Below are 24201 nucleotides of genomic sequence, written 5' to 3' on the forward strand. Positions count from 1 at the left end.
TCCTCGTCCCTGGATCCCTTTCGCTGGTACCCTCTCAATAAAGTACCACCTGCGGAAACTCCATACGAAACCTCTCTCTCTCACCACGACTGACTAAAAGAGGGGCTAACTCACAAGGGCATAAGCTAAGAGCACTGGGCTGAAATCACTGAAAGCTGAAATCACTGAGCTGAAAAATCACTGCTCTGCCCGATGCTGAGAAGCCCCTCTACCCAGCTGACCTGACCCCCCAAGGAGCAGTTTCTAGCGAGACATCCTTTGGGGTGGCTGTAGCTCTCTGGGTCCCAAGCGGCGGACCCCATCCACCAGCTGGCATATCTGGCGCATCCACCAGCTGGCATAGTGAATGGACAGTCACACACATCTTGTAGGAATAAAAGAGGTTGCTAATGGAATCAAACCAGGATTATCTCATTGCTGAGCTTTGCAACCACAGTAAAACAATGAGCATGACGTTCTTGTTGCAGCAGCCCTCTTGTTAGAGGGTAGAAATGAGCCGAGACACAGACTTTTTGTTTACCACCATACGAAAAGGGTCCTGGTTTATTCCTCTTTACAGCTCAGCCATCCTGACTCCAGCCATTCACTGACTCTGGCTGCAGCAAGCTCCTACTGAAGGTTTCCAGCCTCTGACTGCTGGTTATTTCCTGCTAAACTATGACTGCATGTATGAGTTTGCAGACTCTGACTGCAGGCTTTTACCCAGCTAGACTGTGACTGCAGGTTCCAGCAACAGGCTCTAACTGCATACCAAGACTTGAGTCTCTCTCCCCAGGATTCTTCTTTGTGATCCTCATGTTCATGATCCTCCATGACGACCCCTTCATCAGCCAACCCAGTCCCTTTTATCACACTTATCTTTATTGGCTATAGCTGTGACTCCTCAGGGGTGAGACTGTATTGGGTAATTAATACAGCTGTTACTTATCAGGGATTACATCACCTGCATTCCCCTTCTCCTTCAGTTCTCAGTAGGTGCCACAACTGTGATGAGATGGTTGGTGGAGCAACAGGTAAGAACATTTAAAGCAAATTAATCTTGAGGTTAATAGACATGTATGACAAGGCTAAGTTTCATCAGTATTCTTTTGAACGGAGTACCAATGCCTACAACTGTATTCCTAAAATAAAAAGGGGCAGAAGAGGAAGTGGATCTCAAAATGAAATATATTATTTTTATTCTAGCACTTAGTGTTGAGGAAACACTTTTTATTTTCCTTTCACCAGCTCCACTGCCAATAGCAGCACTTGAACATACAGAGTTCTGAGCTGAAGGCTCCCAACTCAAATGCTCGAGTAAACTAGGGAGTAGTGGTTTTTTTTTTAAGGAACAAAAATAAACACAATTTATGCTTTAATTGCACAAGAACTTTATCTTGGCATAAAGCAGCACTGCTGTCATAGGAAGTAGTCCCCCTAGCTTTATTTCCACTACAAAACCCTTACTGTTGCAAAATCCATATCGAGGCTGGTTAAGCAGACATGGAGGTGCATGAAGAATGTTTTGGAAGCATTACTCACAGGGCTTAAGTTTTTAGGTCTAGGTGGGAAATAATGGAAAAACATTTTTCTCTGGACAATGTGGTAACTCCATAGACTTGCTGACAAGTTTACTTGCTGTAAAACTGATGACATCAGCCCCACAAGAGTCTCTGCATGAACACAACCTCCCAGGCTTTACTCTGCCCTTGATCCATATTTTTCTAGCAACATGGCATTTTGGTAATAATTAATAGAATTTTGTTCTTCTCTAACCCTTGCCTACAAGATCTTCTTCAGGACACCAAGTCAGATTCCAAAGATGCAGGGTTTATTACCAGGTGCGCTGGTTTTGCATTGACTGACATTCCATGAGGAGAGAAGCCACCCACTGAAGCGATTTTTCTAAGAAAAGCTGTGACAAAACCAATCAGTGACTAGTTTTGCATATTGACATCTTGTTAAACTACTAGAAAGATGGACATGCCTCTGTGAATATACACGTTAAAAATCAAAAAAATCCAGGGGGAGAGGCTCTTTCCTTCTGGCCTGGAAGAGGTAACAGGGCAGAGCCTGCTTGGCCTGGAGCAGCCAGTGCATGCTGTTGCTGCAGCCCTGGTGGGGCTGGGCCTGCTGGCTGCCGGGCACAGGGAGGGGACAAAGCCCCATCCTGGTGGGATCGGGCCCCAGTGGCTGTTAACATCCTGCCCCTAAGCCACTTCCAGGCAGAGGAAGGTGGGGAGGCCCCAGCAGTACAGCAAGCTATTGCTGAGATGACAGCTGCTTCTCCACGCCAGGGGTAGCCCTGCAGCTGGAACTGAATGCAGCTAAAGCCCCCGAGATCCTGGCACATCCCCAGCACAGCCTGAATCTACCACCAATCAACCATCATGGCCTCTGCAGGCCTTGGGCAAGATAGTAACTCTTTACTTGCACAGATGAAGCTTGCAAAATATTGAATCCTCTCTGAGTGAGACAAAAGGATAGAGTGAAGACATGTAGAGTGACAATATGAAGACAACAAGGTCAGTGAAGGAGGAGTTAAGTCTTAGATGAGAGGAGAATGAGAAGACAACTAGTCTCAGGCTGAAATTCTTTTGTAAGGCCAAGGTGATGGACTGTAATATGCTAGAATATCCCTGTAAGTCATGGAAGACATTTACGGAGAGATGAAGAGTGTTCAAACTGCATATATGAGCAAAGGCAGTTGTGTTAAAGCAAACAAATGTTGAAGTAGCTGTGATCTTATGAGAGGTTTTAGCAGAGAGAGAGAGATATGAGATGAAGACCTGCCCCCAGGAAGAGAAGATGATGACCTCTGTTCCCAGAGAAAAACTATCTCAGTGAGAGGTGGAGAGAACCTTTGCTTCTGAGCTACTCATCTTTAAAATTGTACCCCATCAGTTTACATTGCCCATAATGGAGCTGTGGGAAGGCTGTGTGAAATGCGAGGGACTTCACAACTGCAGATTCCTGGGCAGTTGCTATTTGTGAGAATTGAAGCCACAAGAGAATTGTTTTTCTTGTGAAGAAGTTTCCATGGCATGGAAAAAGAGACTTCTTTCTCTGAAAGAACTGATGAAGGGCTATTTTATTTTAAGAGGTGGCCAACTGACCTAAGTTCTGTCTGTGCACATTGTCAGTGAGAAAAAAAAGGAGCTTGTAGGGGAGAGGAAAAGTATTTTGAAGGTTTTATTCTGGTTCTTAATTTTTTTGTCTCCTTATAGTTTTGTTAATAAAGCTTTCCTTTTGTTTTTTCTTTTCATTTGTTAATAAAGCTACCCTTTAAAGTTTGAGCCTGCTTTGCTTTTTCTCTTAATCCTATCTCACAGCAGAAAAAGAGTAAATAATTCTGGTGGGCACTCAACCCTCCACAACAGGTCTCTCCATTTCTAACCCCCATTTACAAAGCTCTACACTTCCCTTAAATCCCGTTAGTTTCTTCCCTTCCCCAATCTCTTCAAAGCCCCTGCTTATATACCCTCCTAATTCATTTTTCCAGTCCCATGTACCTTTGCCTCTTAAAACTCCCCACAGCAAAAAATACAAACCACTTCAGAAAACAATACAGAGTTACATAAATTCACTAATGTTGTAGAGAATCGCATTCAATTTTGAAGATCCTGTAAAACTAGCAAGTTGAAAACAGCTTTCAAGAAGTAATTTCCATGGGGAAGTCTGGATGGACTTATTTGCCAGCTACAAGATGGGAATTCAAATAATATTTGGGAGACAAGATCAGAGCTAAAATTTCTTTTGAAAATTATAAATTATCCAAAGTCAGCAAGACAAAATTCAGTAAAGGCATAATTGAAGTATATAGGAGGAATGAAGACATACAAATACAATGGCTGAATAGCAGTCATACTACAGAAAGATACTGATATCGTACAGTTCACAAACTAGAAATAACTCCTGCAGAACAGTTAAAATCCTATTTTAAGTTTTGAATAAGAAACAGAAGGCAATTATTCTAAAGTATTAGTGCTGATGAAGACTCTCCCAAAATATTAGTCTGCTTTTGGATATGACATATTAAAGTGTGGGCTAACTGAAAAAAAACTTATAGAAGGAAAACATAACCAGGGAGGAGTCCAAGACAACCATGTCACAAGAAATTACAGCTAATTTTAGAGGAAAGAAGCCCATGGTTGACAAAATGTTCCAGAGCAAAAAATTATAGTAAAGAATTGTTCACCAATTACTCAGGACAAGGTATAAAAAAGTTTGCTTAAATTTCCACACAGATTTGCACTGAGTATTAGGGGAAAAAAAAAACCCAACAACAACAACAACACAAAGAGAAACATTAGAAGATAGAAAGACTGTATAATCTTCTTCTGTGGAAGATTTAGGAAAATGTTTAACAAGCATAGGAAAGGCACAGTTTAAGCACACTTGAAACTGTTTGCATATAATGTTTTGGATGATATAATTTTATATGCTTGCTTTGAGTTCTCTGTTTTGACTATTTATCTTGCCAAAGTCTGGATCAAAGAGTGAATTACATCTTCCACTTCACTTGGAATAATAAATCACAGGAAAGGGTGATTTGTGTTCTCATGAAATGGAACATGAGTAAATACTGACAGTGTTGTACAGTTTTTGGTGTGCCCCTCCATAATCTCGCTCTGCAGCTTTTAAGGATCGACACTTGATCATCTAGAGAGATCTTAAAACAGAAATCCTAATTCCTTGTGCATGCACAATGTATTCCTACTATGAAAAACCTCTGTATAATCTAATCAATATATAAAGTATGCCACTAGCACTTGTAGCATTCACAGAAATGCAATATTCTCACTAGGTTACTTTTCCCTTGCTACTCAGTTTAAATAATAATGTCTAGAGAAGAAAGGAAGTAAAATTTACCACATTATTTTTATCCTTTTTTTTTTCTTTTAATGGGTATTGCTTACATATAATAATTAACCTTCAAGAATAATCAGAAGAATTTAGAGGCTCTACAGGCTTTATTGGATGCAATTATATAGATTACTTTGCTTGTCAGACAGAAAAAATTGAAAAATGAGAAAAGAAATTGTATATACTTTTACCTGGCTTGCATTCATAGAGATCACAGCATTCCCCTGGCTTTCCTGATGCCTTAGAAACCAATATATTCAAATAGCCAGGTTGGCAAACCTTCCTCAAGCAGCCTGCAGGATTACACACACAACGGCTTGGGAGTGGACAACATTCACCAGGAGGTGCATAGCCTTCAATCAAGATGGAATCTTCTGGACATCGAGGAGAAAACTGGACCTCACAGCGTGCCTTGGAGCAATCAGGTTTCTCTTCTGAAAGGGAGAGAAAAATCATCATGCCATATGTGTCAGTTATACACTGAAGTTGTAAAGATAAACTCAGATAAGCTCCCTCTCTTCTCCCTCCCCCAAAACAAGAAAAAGAAAAGGAAACACCAGCTCATGAACTGATTAGCAAAAATTATCAAATATCCTTGCAAAACTATAGTATTTGCAAGATGCTAGGTGTCTTACAAAATCTTTTACAAAATTTCTAATTCATGCGATGTGTGTGATGGCTGAACCCACACAGCCTCAAGTAGAGCTGTGAACTTACATTTGGCCAGGTTGTTAAGAAACAGCTTGTCATATCATGTCAGCCCTGATGTTAACACCTATTCCTTCAGTTTCCTAAGACCTTCCATTATGGACTTATTTAAACTGATTGATTATTAACTGAAACTGAGCTCTCACATATTCGAAGTTAAAAGTTGACCAGTTAACATATTTGAATACATTAGCAGAAGAGGATTTTTTCCTGTACACACTCCCAATATTCACATTAGAAGTGTTGTTCCTACATACTGCAGCAGCTTGAATACTAAGAGATAAGAGGTTTGATTATGGTGATGATGAGGTTTGTTGATGATCCTTATGCATCCCTTCTAACTCAGGATATTCTATGATTCCTTCACGTACAAGTACTTTATGTTTTTTCTTACAACCATCAAAGATTACTAACCTAAATGTGCTACTAGATAGCATCATAGTTCTTTCTTTTCATTTAAAAATCTTAGCATTTCCATCTATCTTTAAAACAGCTTTGAATAGGTATGTATTTTGCCTAGAACTTTAAATAATGTTTTTAAGACCAATTTTTTTATCCAAACCTACCCTTATGTTTACGCTCTTATCTGCTTTATTAAACACATTGTTCAGACAGAACATTACTGGTTACAGAGGTTCACTGCAGAGAGCTGTATAAATAATAGATAACATAGTAGTTTCAGTATTTTATTGATAGCCTTTAGTTTATGGATATAATAAAAGGCTCGACATTCTAGCTTTCAAAATTATTTTCATTTTCCACTGCATGTTTGCTCAACATGTACAGAGAAGCGATAGAACTGTTGCAGTAGCAGCCCTTAAAGTGCGTACTCATGAGAGGCTCTTAATAGACCACTTGTACTCATGATGATCCTTAAGATTCCCACTGCTCATTACTTTATGTGCCCTAGCATTATGCATCCAGTGATCTAATTTCCATGACTATTAGATAATCCCATTCTCATGCAATCTCTCTCATGAAAATACTTTGAATTATAAGAATTTTAAAAAGCTGACCTGCCTTTTTTTACCTGACTATATTTACACACATATGTACCTATATGAAGATAAGCATTTCCTTGAGGACTACTTAGATAATTCAATACAAATAAAATTTGAGCAATGCAATTGGTCAAATACAATAAAAACTATTTTTGACCAATTTAGCTAACTTTCCAAAAGCAAGGTTTGTCAGAAATGCACAAACTGTTTGAATTCAGACTATTCAGGACTCTAGATGTATAATTTTTGAAGACCAAAGCAAATTCTACTGGTGGAGTTGGTAAGATCACCTAGCAACGATATGAAAACAAGGACATGTCACTATCAACACTAACAAGCATCACAAGCAACAGAAGAGAGAAATTTAAAATACGGAACCACGACAAGTATTTTTGTATGAAATACTCACTCAGTGCTTTGCAGTTATTTTTGATAGTCTTTTCCACATTAGAGTATTGTACTCAATGTAGTTAAAGGTTACAGACTGTGACAGGGCTCTTATATAAAGCCAGCACCATTTCCAGAGGAAAGGATTTAAACATAACCTCCACCTTGCAAGATGTGTTTATGTTTTAATACCAGGGAATATAACACCAGTAGGTATTTACAAACCAAAGGTTTTCTTCTTAATCCAGTGTCACTATTTTGTACTTCATAGTCTCAAAAAATAAACAAACACAAAGCTCTACTAATAACTCCCTATTAATACTCATGTAAATATTGTGCTTCCAAATTACATCTCAAACTATGTGCATCTTGAAACAGATCCCCTTCCCAAAACACAAATGCAACTGAGAAACAGGAAAGTCAAACATATTCATCCAAGCTGGATCAACCAATAGACAATCATCTTTCTTTCCCAAAGTTTATCCCACAGCACAGTCAAAAGCAGGTTAAGAAACTTTTTGCAGACTATGTCACAATTTGTTTCTTGATTTAGATGTTGTTTTCCTCTATGGAAAGCAGCTACTGACTAAAACAATACGTGGTCAGCAGTATATAAAGTGTTTTCTTAAGCATAATTGTTATCTAAAGCATGAAAATCCAGCAGCTCCAGGTGGAGCATTACTAAATGTTAGTTAAAGCTTTAATCAGCTAGCATCATGCTAGTGTAACTGCTTTACAAGTCCATAATCCACTGCAATGTAAGAAGATGGGAGTTCAGTTTTACTGCATTTCAGTAAAAGTTGATATGGGTCCTCAATTTGACATTAAGTTTAGACATTACTTCTAAGCAACCATTCAGAGAAGTTTCAAGGTTTTTCTTCTTGTTATGTCAGCAAATGAAAAATCCTCTTTATCCACATGGATTCATTACACTAAACTAGTTTTACCTTGTCATTACTTCATCAAAGCATCAAAATTTAATCTGTTCTCAAAATTAATTACAAACATTAATACAGCCATAAATGTCACTGCTTTAGAAGAATTCCTATTGATACAGCTATTTAAGATTTCCTCAAACAAGAACTGTTAAATAGCTCTTTTTTCCTTTATTACAAACACTTCTACCCCCTATAAAAGGAAAAATTTTTGAAATTAAAATATACTAATAGCCTCAAAAGACAGAAAGCAGGGTAATGCCAAGCTATATTCCACAAAAAACCCTGTGAAACCTCTCACCAGTGCTATTTCTGCTATTCTGCCCCTTTTACACACCAGACAGACTGTTTCACAGCAGCTTCTCAGCAGACCGAAGTGGATTCATAAGAGCCTACTGCCTCTCTGTCAAATAGACACATTACAAAGCACCAACCTGTCCCATGGAGGTTTTAAGCTACTGCCTATTATACAAATCATGTTCTTCCTGACCAACATCTTACAGTCAAACAATGTGTCAGGACATAAACTCCATTTTGATAATAAATATAATATAAACAAATATGTCTGTCCAGGAACATGAGAACTTCATTTTGTAAAGCACTGTGATGAACCTAAAGAATTAGGCTTTTAAGGAAAGGGAGAACTATACATGAGACTATCTATATGACTTACTATGAAGCAAATTAGTACAGCAAATATATACATATTCCTGAATAGCAGGGCATCTCAACAAACAGATTACACAGCAAGATACACATGTCACATTGTTCTCGTCCATAGTGCAAAATCCTTCACAAGAATTTCATACAACCCTAAAGTGTATATAGAGACAGTAAAATTGCTATAGCATAAAACTCAATAGCATTTCAGTATGTCCTTTAAAAAATACCCCTACCATTATAAAGGGGAACAATCACTTTTCAGGGATGCATCCATCAAGCTTCCCATAGAAGTTTTGAACAGATAACCTACAACAAACTAAGAAAAACATAGTTGGCTGCAAGTGCTACCTTTATGATCAAAACAGCAGCATTTCAAATAGTTACACAAAGAACAGAAAATATTGGTCGGTTTTCTGGTGAGGTTTCTCTGTGGGACACATTCTCTTTATAGCCTTTCATCAAACACCACCAAAGCTGGAAGTGTTCTGGTATCCCTGACATCTCTCAGCAGCCTAAGCCAACAAAGAAATCTCTGCAGGGATAAAGGAAGACTCTGGATCAATCAAGCTTTAGCAAACTATCTACACTGAGACAGACAATTTTCTTAAGAAAGTCAGAAACGTAGCTAGAAATACAACATTCTTAATAAACTGAACACAATTCAGACAGGAAACGTAACACTTTTATGAATTCCAAATGAGACTTCTATCCTTGGAAACAAACTTAATCCCTACTCTAAAAGGCAGTTCTAGAGATAATTTCAAATAAAATTCTTCAGTTTACCAGTGACGGTGTTATGTTTAGACACAAATTACTACCAGTAGAAGTTTTTCATTTCTGTAAGACAAATTTTACTTTCTGTAGGTCTGAAGTTTCAGGCTTACTTGTACTTTGTGATGAGCCTGCAAGAACTGTTGCTGTTATTAAGCACATGAGAGAGTACACCCTACAATTATTAAGAATAACCTAAGTTGCAATGTATAATAGAAAAATAATAGCTGAATATAGCTATTATTATAATTAATATAGCTGAAAATAGCTGAATATAATGCACAGTGTGCTTTATCATTAAAACAGGCATCATTCACTTAAAAAGTTAGGATGTCTCAAAAAAAATTCTCACTCATCTCAGAAGTGCACAGGAAAGCTGAGCATCTCAGAAGCTGAGACATAACATTCAAACTGACCTTTCTTTGCAACTGCAGCATACTTGCTATAAAGTGCATGAAGGGGAGGAGAACAATCTTCAAAACATATAATAATAAGAAGAAATCAAGATATGGATTTGGTGCTTTTTTTTTCCTTTTCAATTAACTTTGGAAAGTGTCTGTCATGAGGCAACAGCCATAAACCCAGAACTTTGTCACAAAGTTTCTCCATATCAAAAACTACTAAAATGTATTTTTAAAATTATACTTCCCATGACCATACAGGGGGAAGTGGAGGCATAATACAAAGTTACTGAAGCACTTATGCTGCAACCAATGCTTTCTTTGAGAGAAGGCAGCTTCTTTACCTTCCTGAAAGGTTTATGCAGTACTCCAACTGGGTACTAGTTAGATATGTTTTTATCAAGACAGTCACTGAATATAGGAAGTCTAGATCTCAGGCATTTTCCATTCCTTTTGTTGAAGTAGAGCAGTTGTAACATAAGCCAACCAAGCCAAACCATACCCCAACCCTTCCCATCTTTGTTAATACCAAAGCAGCATGGAAATAAAAATAGCTCCTTAAGAAAAATTAAACACTTTGCTTTCACCTCTGTATCAAATTCTTTTCCTTCATTATGTTTGCGTGCTCTGTTTTGACATGCAGAAAAAGTCCATGCCAAGTTTATTTAATGAAGAAAGCAGAACAGTTAAAACATTGGTTAGAACAGTGAAAGGATCTTAGGGTATAATCTGGTGTGGGAAAAACAGAGAAGAAAAGCCCTGACAGGAGGGGATGGGAGGGTCTTCTCATTCTTCAGGTAAAACAGAAAAGATCTGTGCTTCTCAGGAAACCATTTCAGGGAGGAATTTTTATCATTTTGTCAGAACTTCATGTGATGCTCTTACTCAGTCACCATAGAAACGAGGGCAGAATGTTTTACTGGAGGAGATGGCTGAAGAGAAGTTGGTATTTCTCGGGTCCAAATGTTTCCATTGAGATATTCAAATGGTTCTACAGTTGATTCTTTAAAATCAAATTTTTAATTCATATGCATATGTATTATATGTATTACATACAGATGTGTATACACACAGAGATGGAGGAAATATTTTTTTTCCCTGTTAGGTCCATACAGAGAATGCAGAATTAAAAGCACTTTGAAATAGCAAGCTTCATATTTCATTTTTCTGAGCAGTTCAGAATAGTATATGGTTTATAAAGACAAACATTTTGCACGACTAAACAAAGCAATGCACTACAGCTGACACATGTGCTTTGAAGGCATGTGTTCAGCTTCTCATTTTTGTTTCACTGTAAACCAATTTTGTGAAATCTAGGCTAAACCACAGTCACTTTTACTGCACAGTCTTACAGTCATCATTGAGATACATTCCAAACAATGGGCATACTGTACTATTATACAGTGGCAGGAAGGAAATATTAAAAGGATTAGGGATAAACAAGAAAAATGATTACCCAGCTGAAGCAGTCAGACAGACAGGGATCGATATCGGAATGCAAAATACCCAAAAGGATTTTCAAGAATCAAAAGGGCAGTTATAGTAGATTAAAAAATGAGATTAACTTACACATACAATATGCACAGTACTGTATACGGATGAACTGCTACAAATAAAAAAGGGAACTAGAGCCTGACCTTTTACCTAAAACTGAACTTTATTTGAAATCCATTCTATTTTCTAAATGAGTCTTGCTACACTTCTCAGCATTCTGGTGCTCCACATTTTATGTACTACACAGTGGGGCAACCTGTCTTACCCATATCATAGCCTAATCTTCTTGTAATATAACAGCCTGGAACTGACCTGGGTTAAAAAAAAAAAAAAAAAAGTCATACACAAAGACAATCACAGACACCAGTTTTAAGAAACATGCATTCATTGATATACATCTTTGCAAAGCAGTATTCACTACAGATTTGCCAAGGCATTTCCATTTTAAGGACCAAATAACCAGAAAAAGGGTTATATCACTCAAGACAGCTACAGTCAAGGAAGACAATAATCCCCTTGGGGTTGATAGCAAAGCTACTACAATTTTGTAATTCCATTTCCTGAACTAGTTTCTTTTTCTGTACTGGAAATATTGAAAAGAAACGTGGTAATTCAAAACAAACAAACAGACTCCCCCCTCTTCCCAAAAAAATCCCCACCACAGCAGAATCACAAACAATCCTGACCCCAAACTGATGTTTTACAAAGAAAAAGTTAACAGATCCAAGGAGGGTCTGTCAAATATCTGCATCTTAATGGAAATGCAAGTTCTATAATACCAATAGTGTTTGTGACAGTAGTTGCATTTGGGTTCAAACCTCCCAGATCACAGTATTCCTCTGTTTTCCTTAGAAAAAAAATCAGGTCTTGAAAATTCGAAAGAAATTTTACTTCTCCGTTTCATTCTAAACCTGCTTTCAACATATACATATTATCTTAACACCAATAAGTTAATCCCAATCAATAATGGATAACATTAGTGCCAGAACTGCACATGATAGACAGAGCCCAGCCCACTGCACAGAACATGGGAAGCTGTGCCAACCCTGGGACAGGATCCATTTCTATTGCTAACTGCACTGCTTTCAATAGAAATAAAGCACCTTTAAACTTCAGTAGTGAAAATCCTTCAGAAGTTAGTTGGAGAGATGAGTAGATAGCTGTAGTCAGATTTGCAGTGTGTTGCCTCTATTGTAAAATAACATTAAAAATATTTTTGATATTGTCATGGCTGGAATAACATGGTACACTGGAATTTCTTTACATAAGAGAGCCTATTATGGTGGATGAATGATACCACACTACTATTGCTCTATCTATATATTGGCAAATCAACTGCAATTTTCAAAGAGTATGTAAACAGTAATGAGATAGTCTCACCTACAGAGTTAGGACTTTGAAGAATGCCAAATCATTCTGGGAATAAACCAAAAATGGAAATACTAGACTTATAATCAGTATAAACTGCATATATTTTGATTACAAAAATGTACACCAGTAGTAGATTTACTTGAAGCAGAAAGTATTATTTATTGCAACAATATATACAGCTGCAAAACCAAAGGTAACACTGAATGAGTACCAAAATAATAAGAAAACACGAATATTTGGAACAATTCTGCCTAATGCAGCTTAAGAAAACAGTATAAGCCTAGCTGTTATCTTGAGAAATAATCACAAATATTCACTGAAGGAGAAGCACTGTAACACAATGTTTGATGTGACAAGGAGAAAGGGATTTGAATTTGAGGACATACCATATACCTGCCAAACCTCTGGAGGCGGCTCAGAACGTAAGGAGCACCAAACAATTTACCACATAATCACACTCAGACTAAACTCTCAAATTATTCCTTGCTTCTTACTCAAAGTCTAAAAACATAAGCAGAACAAGGCTTTAGAAAACACTTGCTTTTGCAATAAATGCAAATTATAATGAAAATACATACATGAGTTTACAAAGAATAAGAATTCACATATGTATGAAGCTAGCAACTGAGACTGAACAGCATGAAGGGCAATCAGTTTTCTAGAGCTGATTAACAAAAGCAAGAGTTGTAAACATTAGAAATGAGGGGTTTGACATTCAAAGAAATGTAATTTTTGTTGTTAGTGAAATTAAATCAACTCCTGTCTGCCCCTCAGTGCTTTGCTTTGTTAATACAAATGAATTTAAGGTATGTAATTTCTCCTAGTTCTCTCTGATAATTGCTAATGTTAAAAAGCCCCACCAAAACCCACAACCCTAAGCCCACACACAGTAAAAGAACCTAAATGCTTTAAGACACTTCTGGCAAGTAAACTCCAGGATGCAAACTAGTTTTCCCAGTTATTATGTTCAAAGAATTTCTGTCTCTTACTAGCTTAACCTCTGTGTGTTTATTAGAGGCTTAACCACATGTTTCTAAAATTCTTTCACAAAAAAAGATGCATAATATTTGCATAAAATATTAGGAACATCAACCCTGTTCAACATTTTGGTCCGCCCTTTATTAACCTAAGATACCACAGTCGTCAGAAACTACAAAGAGAAGCATGGTTTCCTTCTTTTTCCCACAAACTGAATGTGACTGCTTTCAATGGAGATGGCCAACACTGTTTCAAGACATTTTCACACTCCAGCTGCTATGGTTCATCTCTCTTGACTTCTCTGAGGTAGCTTCTTCCTAAGCCCTTCAAAATAACCTCTCTAATTTGGAATTTAGACAGATTTTTATGGTACAAGATTTTCCATACAACCAGAGATCTTCCCAAATTCTTGCTTTTCCCCTTTATTTCTTTTTTAACATTAATATTTCTGTTGAGTTTGTCTCCCCAGAATAAGTTTTAATGCTAACTAATTGTTCCTTTGTTACTCATCAGTTACCAAACCTGCATAATTATTGAACAACACTCCATGGAATACTTAGGACAACAGAAAAAACCTCTACCTGTAATAAGAAATATGACAGAAAGCAAAAAGGGGACATTATAATGTTAGGGGAAATAAATGCTGACAGAGAAAATTCTGATTGTAGAAATTCTTGGTGTCCTGCAGTGAAGAGATTCTACAAACTTTTGGGTAGTTTCCAAATTTCTGCATTTCCAAATAGAAGAGGAATTGTCAACCTGAAGGAATTGAAACAGTTCAGTCCTTCAGAAAAAGTAGATATTGGTTCTTATCACATTCATTTTTGCTGAAAAATGACACTTAACAGAAGTCTAGTTAGGAGCATTTCACTGAACACAGAAATAGAGTATATTTCACATAAAACATTATCTTTTCTCCAAAGGCAAAATCTTCTAATAAACTGCCACACATAACACTTAAAATGCAAAATGCAAAAATAAGCAGCTTATCAGAAGACTCCAATGTAAAGGAAAGCACTCTGTTCTTGGGTTCTTATACTGAAGGCAACTTTCTCCTATTTCATGTAAAAATAAGGAATAAATGAATATAATAGAAACTGTGCTTTCTTGACTCCAGAGAACATTTGCACTAGGCAAAATAAAATTAAATAAAGCATCCAAAAGTCATGCAAGGAATTCCACTGAATTCTGAGCTCCTGCCTGTAATACCTGTTTTCACTGCTAGTTGAATGTGTTTCTGCATTTTTACAACTGTCATTCACACAAATAAAAAACGAAAAATTAAATACCTATTGGAAAAAACCCCAAAAAGACAAAAGAAGAACAAGAAATTTTTTATTTTATTTTAAGATCCAGACAGCTTAAGCTTGAGAAGACAGCTACCCAACTGCTTGACCAAAGGTTTTTGAGAACACTTTGGAAAAATAAACAGACACCTGGAAATTTGAGAATCATCTTACTTGTCCTGCTTTCAAACTACAGCAGAATACTAACCAGAAAAATCTACACATTTCAGGGGTAGTGGGGGGGTGGCACATGTGAAATACACGCACACATGGATTCATAACCAGCCTTCACACACAGTAACACCACAAGGAATCACAGTATGGGAAGTTTGTTCAGCTCTGCAGTACTGCTGCGCAAAATCTAAGAAGCCAGATTACTTTTAAGACAAACTGAGAATCATGCAATATCCCCAGTCTTTATTCCTCAGATCTTCACTAAACAGGTGCCTGAATGTGACTACACAGGTACACAAATATTTGGCAATATACCAATTAAACACAGTTTCAAGTCCACCATTAAATGCTACTTGCTGCATCCCTTATTCTGCCTTAAAGCACCAACATCCCACAGAGGGAATTAAATGCCAAAACTACAAAAAAGCAGAAAGTCAGAGTTTACACCATTCTGATCTTCTGTTAACACTAGAGTATAAGTATTTTGCTGACTTCAGTAGCCATTAAACTTGGACCCCTCTGTTTCAAACTGGATGAAAGCCAACACTCTGTATTACAAACAAAAGACAGCAAGCCTGGAAAACGACCAACAATCCTATGCCAGATATATAAAAATAATCTCTCAATTTCAGAATGCTGTTGGCTGTAATGTTTTTTTAATTAGATTCAGTTTCTGATCTCATTTGAAGCATACAGTTGTTTATTAACTACCTGGAAAGTTTTTTTCCAAGAGCAGCTTAAAGGGGAATGATCTAGAGGATTGTGAACACAGTAATCTGTTTTTTCCCAAGTGTATTTTTTTTTTTAATTATAACTACCAAAAAGTATCAGAAATCATCCTGGCTCACACATTTTCTTTGATACTTCATCCTCTGCTTTTCTTACTCTTTCTTCTTCAATGATCTTTTCTCTTAAGTTTTCCACTTATTGTTTATGTCCTCTTTAAAGTAAACTTCAAATACTACCTAGTCCACATGTTTTCTAGCCTGTTATATATCTTCATCAGTACAATACACAGCAACACATTGTTTTGTGTAAAAATCTATTTAATACAAAATACTTCTTTCTCTAAAGCACTAAGGAAAAGTACATTTCTGGCATTTTGCACAGCAACTTCCATGACACAACTGAAAAAAGAACTAACTAGGAAATTCAGATGTAGAAGCTATAGATTAGCATAATCTCTTAGGGCAGTTTGGCTAAACCTTGAATGCAGATTAAATTTACAAGCACTAAAATGCAAGTTACATCCCATTGTGGAACATGGAAGAAGCTACTACCAGGAAACTGCAGATACAGTTGCACTTCCCCAGTGAAGCAAATTAGTGTTATTTACAGCAAGACTCCCATGATGGCACCAGTTGCACAAAATTTGGGATTCAGTCACGTCCAAAGCCACTCCATTTTTAGATCAAACCCACTACAGTGCACGCACAGGAGACAAACAATATACATTAATCCTATGTATAAAGGTTTCCAGCACATGTTACAGTGTATGTGGTTCTGTGACCAGAGACAAGGCATATGGGCTTATTAATAAATCAGTTAAGTATGAAGACGGCACATTATCCACAAAAGTTATTAGCATCTTCAAAACAGTGGAGAGACACCAATGTTGTATTTGGTGAAGACAGACTCCTTGGCAAACCTGGAAAAAACTCTAGGAGTGGAAAGACAGCAAATGGAAATTTGAACAATATCTACTGAGTGCCCCAAGGAAGGGATGGGCTCTGTACACTCTCATGCAACAATGACAGTGGTTTTTACCTCACAAACACACCCTGGGAGGCAATGTGAGCAGCAAGACCAGAATTTTAATTGAGAGCTACTGTGAACAAAATGAAAGTTCAGTGTGCTTGAAACAGACTAATGAAAAAGGAAGAAAGGAGTTGAGGTTACTAGCAAACACTAAGAATTTTTTTTCTCAAAAGATTCAATGATCCTTAGAACCATGATACTTGTACTGATCCTATAAACTCCAACAATACATTCAAGAAGTCCCAAAGCTGTAAATTTATTCCTTCATATAGGCCAAGCACGGCAGAAGTGAGCAAAGCATGAGCAGTGCTAACCAGGAAAGCCTGTTGACCTTCAACAAGATAAGAGCAGAAAGCAAAAGCCACCAAAAATCCTTATCAAATACCACAACCACTGATGCTTACACATCTCAAAGCCAAGATTTCATTGTTTCTCCCCATCTGACTGAAAAGACAGCAGAGAGTATAAAATCTAATATTACATGATGAGGTATCACACATGTCACTTAAGATATCTCCTCCACTGTACACCTCAGTGAACAGCAGTCCTCACAGTAAAGCAGCAGCAACAGAACTAAAGGAGAAAAAAATGAAGAAACCAGGTCTTTAGTTAAAGCAGCTGTAGGTGCTAATTGCTAACAAAGGCAACATTAAGGTAAGTTTAAAAGGAGACTTTTTATTAGCACACCTCAAAATTCACCTTTTTTCAACAAAAAGACTAAGGTGCAAAACATGCCACTGAATATTACTGTTGCCAATCAAATAATTCTGCTCTAATCTTTCATCCAATCTATGCAATGAATGCACTTTTTCAACACAGAATAAATACTTGCTTTCATGGAAATCTAGATCAAGACATACTAACATTTATCTGAAGTCTCCGTGATATAACCAAGCAGGATAGACAAGACTAAGTAATACTGATAAATCAACAATAGCAAAATAGGATGCAACAATGTGAATTCTGTCACCTCCATGCCTTGTGAAACATGCCTTCAGAATCTCACCAGCATAAAAAGAAAGAATTATTGAAAAACAATGGAAGAAATTTAGAAATTTTATTTCAAATTTCTTACTACATGCATTCCCTCTCCATGCACTATGACCTATAAATGCCTTAGGTGAATGTTTAAAAGGAAACAAAGCTAAGTTGAATGAATCTCTTGCTCTTAACCTCTCACTTAACCTCCTAATGTCCTATAAAGCAAGATTTTAATTTCAGTTTTAACAAACTGGCCTTCTCCCATTTCACATAATTTTCTTGAATTCTGCTGTAGATTTTAAGACATTTTAAAATATATTTAAGCATCGACTATTTCAGAAAAAATTAAGCTGAGTAAAAGTCAAGTTCAGCTACAATTTCTATTACGCCACAGAAAGAAGCAACACTTGGATCACATAAGAGTGGACAGTACAAGCTTAAATAACCTGTAAATGCACAGTTTAAGAAATTACTGTCTTACCAGATGAATTATTTATGCAGCAAGATTTAAGAACAAATATTCTGTTAGCATAAATTGCCTTAGCTGCTTGACTTAGAAAGGACTTATAAGTACTTCATAAGGATTCATACTGCCTCTTGTCCTGTGAATTACTACATGGTAACTAAGATCACAGACTTTAAAAAACCCTAAACAACAAAATCCCACAAAAACCATTCCCTACGCCCCATGAAAACAACAAACAAACAAAAAAATCACCCCAAACCAAATTTTTAAAAACGCATCACAAAAAGAGAAAAAAAAAAAAAAATCAACAAAAACATGACCAAAGGAATAGAGACACTTATACAACAACGAAATATCCAAACTAAGAAACACTTAACCAAAATAGAAAGGACTCACTATTGGACAAAGTTCAGAAGACTCAGGACCAAATTTCAGGACCACATTTAACTGGATTGAGTTTCTACTTCTGGTTTCAGTAAATTCAGACAAGCTATTTTGATTGTTTCACTCCCCAGTTTACCATCCTTTTTACCAACACAGGTTCCTCACAAGCACAGGGGAACCTGTTCTGCATGTGACATCATGCTTTGTGTAACACGTGATCCTTTTTACAGTCAGGATTCTTAGGTGCTACAAAAAAAAACAAACCACTCCACTCTAACCAAACAAAATCTCATCTCTTTAGTATGTATCTGAAAATGCTTTAAAGCTGCTAAAAATTGAGTGTTCAAGAAAAAAATGGACAAGTTTTTCTTTAATAGAAAAACTGCATCTGGGCAGTCATCCTTGGCTAGATTCAGCTGAAAAAAAGGTAATACAGACGCATATTTACTAGTTAATCACTGGCAAGTAGTTGTGAATCCGTGTTTTGAAAAGAAACTTCAGTTCATTCAGTTCTCAGTCGGCAAAATTCAGTCTAGACCAAAGCATGATGTATCCATTTCTCTTCTCTGAATTAGCCATTACACTGTAGGCTATAGACCCATATCCAGTTAACAGAGTTTTCTAGAATCATGCTATTCTGAACAGAATGAAACAAGAATGGAAGAAAACTCATTTTGGTTAACCACTCCCAAACAATTTTTTGAGAAGAGAGCTGCTTCTGAAAAAGAAGAGACAAACACTGCCCCAGCAGGGTGAGCTCTATGGAGTAAATTTGCAAGCTATCTCAAATGCATCCTAGCAATAAAGATCTAGGAGACAGATAGAGACGGCAGCTAAACCAATCAGGTTATTTAATATATTAATGTCTCATAAGTATCATCTTCTGATGCACTCATGTCTCACAGAAGTTATCTGTTCCAACTGACATCATATCGAGAAAAAACAAACCCTTTCAGGTAACAAGCAGTCCAGAGCTGCTCCCAAGAATGATGCCACTAAGTCAAATTCCTGAGCATCTTCCCCATAGCAAGTACTTTCAGAACTTTCAAGGCAAGTCTGAGACCTTTTACCATTTCTGGTGAGTATCTACCACTTTCAAGTCTGCCACCTGCAGAGTAATTCTAACTGGACATCGTAAGGTCATCTGCTCTGCTCCCCGACTCTAATACTAGTCAGCTGCCCAGATCCGGATGAGTTCAGATAACCCTGAGGTTGGCAATTCCACTTCCTCTCGGGGAGGTTTATCCCTCCCACGTCCCACCATGTCTTCGTTGCAGCTGATGTCTGATGCTTCTCATCCTTCCGCTGTGCACCTTGGTGCAGCACCTACCTACATCTCTGCGGCCAAAAACGAGACCGCTGGAGAGCATCGAAGTCCCTTCTCCCTTTTCTTTAGACAGAACAAAAAGTCTCCTGGCTGTAGACGGTGTTCCCCAGCTCCTGCCGAGGCACGGCACTGGCAAGGAGGGATGCCGAGGCTGTGCAGCAGCAGGGAAGATGTGCGGGCTGGCAGCGCTGCTCCCGCAGCCCGGGCTGCGGCTGGGCGCCGCCGGCAGGGCACACGGCGGGCTCGGCATCCTCCTCCCGGCCCCGGCAGCCCCTGGCCCCGCTCCTGCCCACCACAGCCACGGTTCGGCCCCGATCAGTTTCTTCCGCGGTCAAAACAACTTCTACAACTAGTAACATACTGCCCCAGTGGGGCATTTTAGTACAGTATAAATAGTAAAATAGCTAAATAGTGAGGCTATTTAGCATAGTATAAACTTTAAATTTTTTAATTATTTTACTTTGGAGCGAGAAGTTTATGACCAACAGATGCGACAAAACAAAGTTCAAAGACATGTATTTTCAACCTTGGATTCAGCTTATGGATAGATCCTCCATCTATCTCAGTTATGTCTCCTGAAGCTGCTCAAACGTTCAGGAGTAGCACAGGCTTATGCACTGCAAAAAATAGAAATTAATTTTGTCCACAAATTGCTACTGTGGTGGGGAGTTTATGCACTCCTCATCTCTTAAACTGTGACCTGAATTCAACTTCTCCTTTATTCAGAATTTGACTGCTATAGGTAATTTGCAGAGTACTTCATTACATTTACTGCTCTGTTTGTAGAGAAGTATTTAATATTTTTAAAAGGAACTTTGGCTTGTTTGGGCTTTGAAGGAAACAATCCTAACGAGTATTTTGTCATCCACCCTTCACAGTTTTGCTATGCAATATAATCTCCACAGAGTCAGATCAGATACTCTTTTCTGCCCTTGATCTAAATATTAACTCTGAACTTAGATTAATTCATTAGTTGAGACAGCCATATACACGCTAATATGCCTCCTAGAGTTAACATATGTTCTTCAATAATTTACTGACTTAATCTGACATAAGGGGATAGTGCCAGAAGCATTAGGGTGAGATATGACAACCTTCCCTCTCATCTCAGCACTGCTATTTCTAGTACTGGAGGATGGTGTGCAGGGGGTGTGCTGTATAGAACAACAGCTGAGCAGAAACAATAGTACTCTTGCCCTCAACTCCGAGACTAATTTGTCCCTAAATATTTAACATAAATTTAAGTTGTCCTAGAAGCTCATTTGTTTCCAAGCAAAAAGCCCAACACCCAAGAGGGTGACACAGTCTAGGGGTTATCATGTCCTGCATCTTCACTCACTGCAGCCCCTCTTCAGACTTATCCACTCTTCTCCAGAAAAGACCACAGCCACGTTTATAGAGAGTCTATAAAGACCGCATCCATGTTTATACTCCTCAAGTAAGAGGCCAGTCCCAATTTACCAAACTTGGATACAACAGGCTACATTCTTCATCTGAACACACCCACCCTCACTAACAACCGCAGTTCAGCTATCACAAACTTCTGATTACATAGAGGTTTACCATGCATGTTGTGGTAAATCAAAATGACCACACAGAGTAACTTGGCAGACACGTATTATTTACACCTACACTGTGTTTACATAAATGACTAGCCTGAAGTAACATTTTCTCTTCTTCTAAGAACTCAACATTAAGAGTTTCATGATCTGAATGGATGATGATTTTCAGGATTTTCAATAAGAAATAATTCCCATTTCCACTACAAAGCCTTTGCCTAAAAAAAACCAAAACACAAACAAACAAACAAACAAAAAAAAAAAAAAAAGAAAAGAAAAAAAAACCCAACAAAAAAACAACCAAAAAAACAACCAAAAAAAAAACCCCACTTGGTTGTGACAAACACTGGAATAAAACAAATGCACTTGCATTTGTGCCCATAGCCACAGCTCTGTGTTTGCCCTGTAATACCAGCCACACAGATGCTCCAATTGTGGATGCAGTTATTATTACAAAACATATCACTGTAGTAATCATCTGAAAATAAAGTTGTACAGTGGCCAACATTAAGTGGGTGACATTTGTTATGCTAACAAGGCTCAGATGCTATAGCTACATAGCTTTTGTGCTTCAATAACACTATCCTATTACAGTTAGGTAAAAATAATGATCTATTTTACAGTGGTGCAAAATGGAAATTATTTTGGTAAATTTTTAATACCTCTGTGTCTTTTAGAGATTTCAAGTACTTTTTCTTTATATATTATATATTTAAACATTATTAGAATATTCATTACAATGTAACTAGTGTATTAATATATTTGTATCTTTATACATAGATTAAATTCAGATCTGTATACTAAGCAAGACTAAATGGTGAATGCACCACTGAGAAATAAGAATACTGGAGTGTTTTTTTCTCTCCTTTTAAAGTCAAAATCTTTTTTAAATTTTATTTTTAAAGAGAAAATAAATACTGCTTGGACTTCAAAAGAAAACATACTGAGGATATACTGACAGGCACCAGAATCCTGTATATTAAAACCAAACAATAAGCATACTAAACAACACTCCTACATCATCTTACAACATGAATGTGTGGAGTAGAAAAATTTCAACAGTAAGAGACTCACTGCAGCCTCAACTTCACTACAGTGATTCAACTTCATGAGCAGTAGTATCAAACAATTAGTTTCTGTAATACTTTAGATTACAGAAGAAGTCAAAGTGAAATAGAGAAGCAAAATGTCAAACCTAACATAAATATGGTAAAGGCTCCAAATAAGCAAGCAATCCCTAAAAGCACATATAGAGAAATCTACACAACATGCCACTGGCAAATCTTGAAAGCATGTGAGTCTCTAGATTACTACTTCATATTAACTGAAGACATTCAGCAGACAATCAGTCAAGCTTTTCAAGACTTCATTTTGAAAACTTCAGTTAATTTTTAAAGGTTTATGTCATGGTTTAATCCCAGTTCAAGTACCACACTGCTGCTGGCTCACTGCCCACCCACAACTGGGATGGGGAGAGAACTGGAAGGGCAGGAGTGCAAAAATTCATGGGTTGAGATAAAGATAGCTTAATAAGGAAAAAGGAGTAATAAAAAAAAGAAAAATAAAACTACTCAAAGAAAAACAAAACCACTACAAATAATGCAAAAATCCCACAATTGCCCATCAACAGCCAACCTACTGAACTTCAGCCAGTCCCAGAGAAGACACACCTCTGCCCTTCTCCCCAAGCTTTGTTTGCTGAGCACGATGTGGTATGGTGCAGTTGGGGTCAGCCGTCCCAGCCGTGTCCCCTCCCATCTGCTTTGGCACCCCCAGACAATTGGCTGCTGGGGCAGCATGAGAAGCACAAAAGGCCTCAACTCCACATTAACACTGTTTAGCAATTCCTAAAACACCAGTATGTTAGCAAAACTATTTCATCACAAATCCAAAACACGAGTCCCATACAAGCTGCTATAGAGAAAAGCATTTATTTCTCATTTTATATCAGCACAAGGTAACAACTTGTAAGATAGTATCTTAGTGAATGCACACAGCTTCATCCACCCTTAAGTACAGCTCTTAAAGAGATCAACCCTTACTGATTATTCTGAGATATTCAAAGAGAATTAGAATTTAGTTAAATATCATATTTTCTTTCAGCAGAATGTTTTCCCTAACAACTCCATTTCCAAACCAACTCTATCCACATTAGTTTATGCATTTCCAAGCCCCACTACTGTTGCCTAGTAAATAATTAAATGCAGAAACATTTTACTCCATGACAACAACTGGAAGACTATTAAAAACATAAAATACAAGATACATTTACAGACCCTTTTGATGTAACTCCACCTGTAACACATGAATTTAAGGATTTGTGAGACAACACTCCATTTAGAAAGTTGCAAATTTGCATTCTATCCTAAAAATAAATGCATCATTTGGAGTTGTATTAATTCATAAAAACGAAGGATATTTATTAGATTCACCATAGACTTACAATGCTTGGAAATGTTTTCCAACAATAATAAGGAAGTAAGGCAGGGGAAGTCATGAATTTCTATCTGGACCAACATTACAGTGACTCAAAACCTAAATAACTTGGTAAGTAAATGGTAAATACATGAAACCTGTCAATTATTCCGAGCTTGAACTGCAGAGAGTGAAAGTACAAAATCACAAACCTTTGCATATCTTCCTTCCCCACCTCCTCTTCAAAAATCAGCCCTTACCACTCTCCTGGGTGTTCTAGTTCTGCCTTTCTAAATT

At 37.4% G+C, this 24201-nt stretch overlaps 1 protein-coding gene across 2 annotated transcripts in view; it reads right to left on the minus strand.

Moving 5' to 3' along the window:
• CRIM1 (cysteine rich transmembrane BMP regulator 1) overlaps nucleotides 1-24201 on the minus strand; it is a 176742-nt gene that overhangs the window by 90378 nt on the left and 62163 nt on the right. For both annotated transcript variants that reach the window (XM_066315930.1, XM_066315931.1), the window contains one exon: nucleotides 5037-5279. In XM_066315930.1, coding sequence (XP_066172027.1) covers nucleotides 5037-5279 — 243 coding nt within the window. The remainder of the gene's footprint in view (nucleotides 1-5036; nucleotides 5280-24201) is intronic.

This window comes from Sylvia atricapilla, chromosome 3 (genome assembly GCF_009819655.1).
Source record: "Sylvia atricapilla isolate bSylAtr1 chromosome 3, bSylAtr1.pri, whole genome shotgun sequence".
Taxonomy (NCBI): Eukaryota; Metazoa; Chordata; class Aves; order Passeriformes; family Sylviidae; genus Sylvia; species Sylvia atricapilla.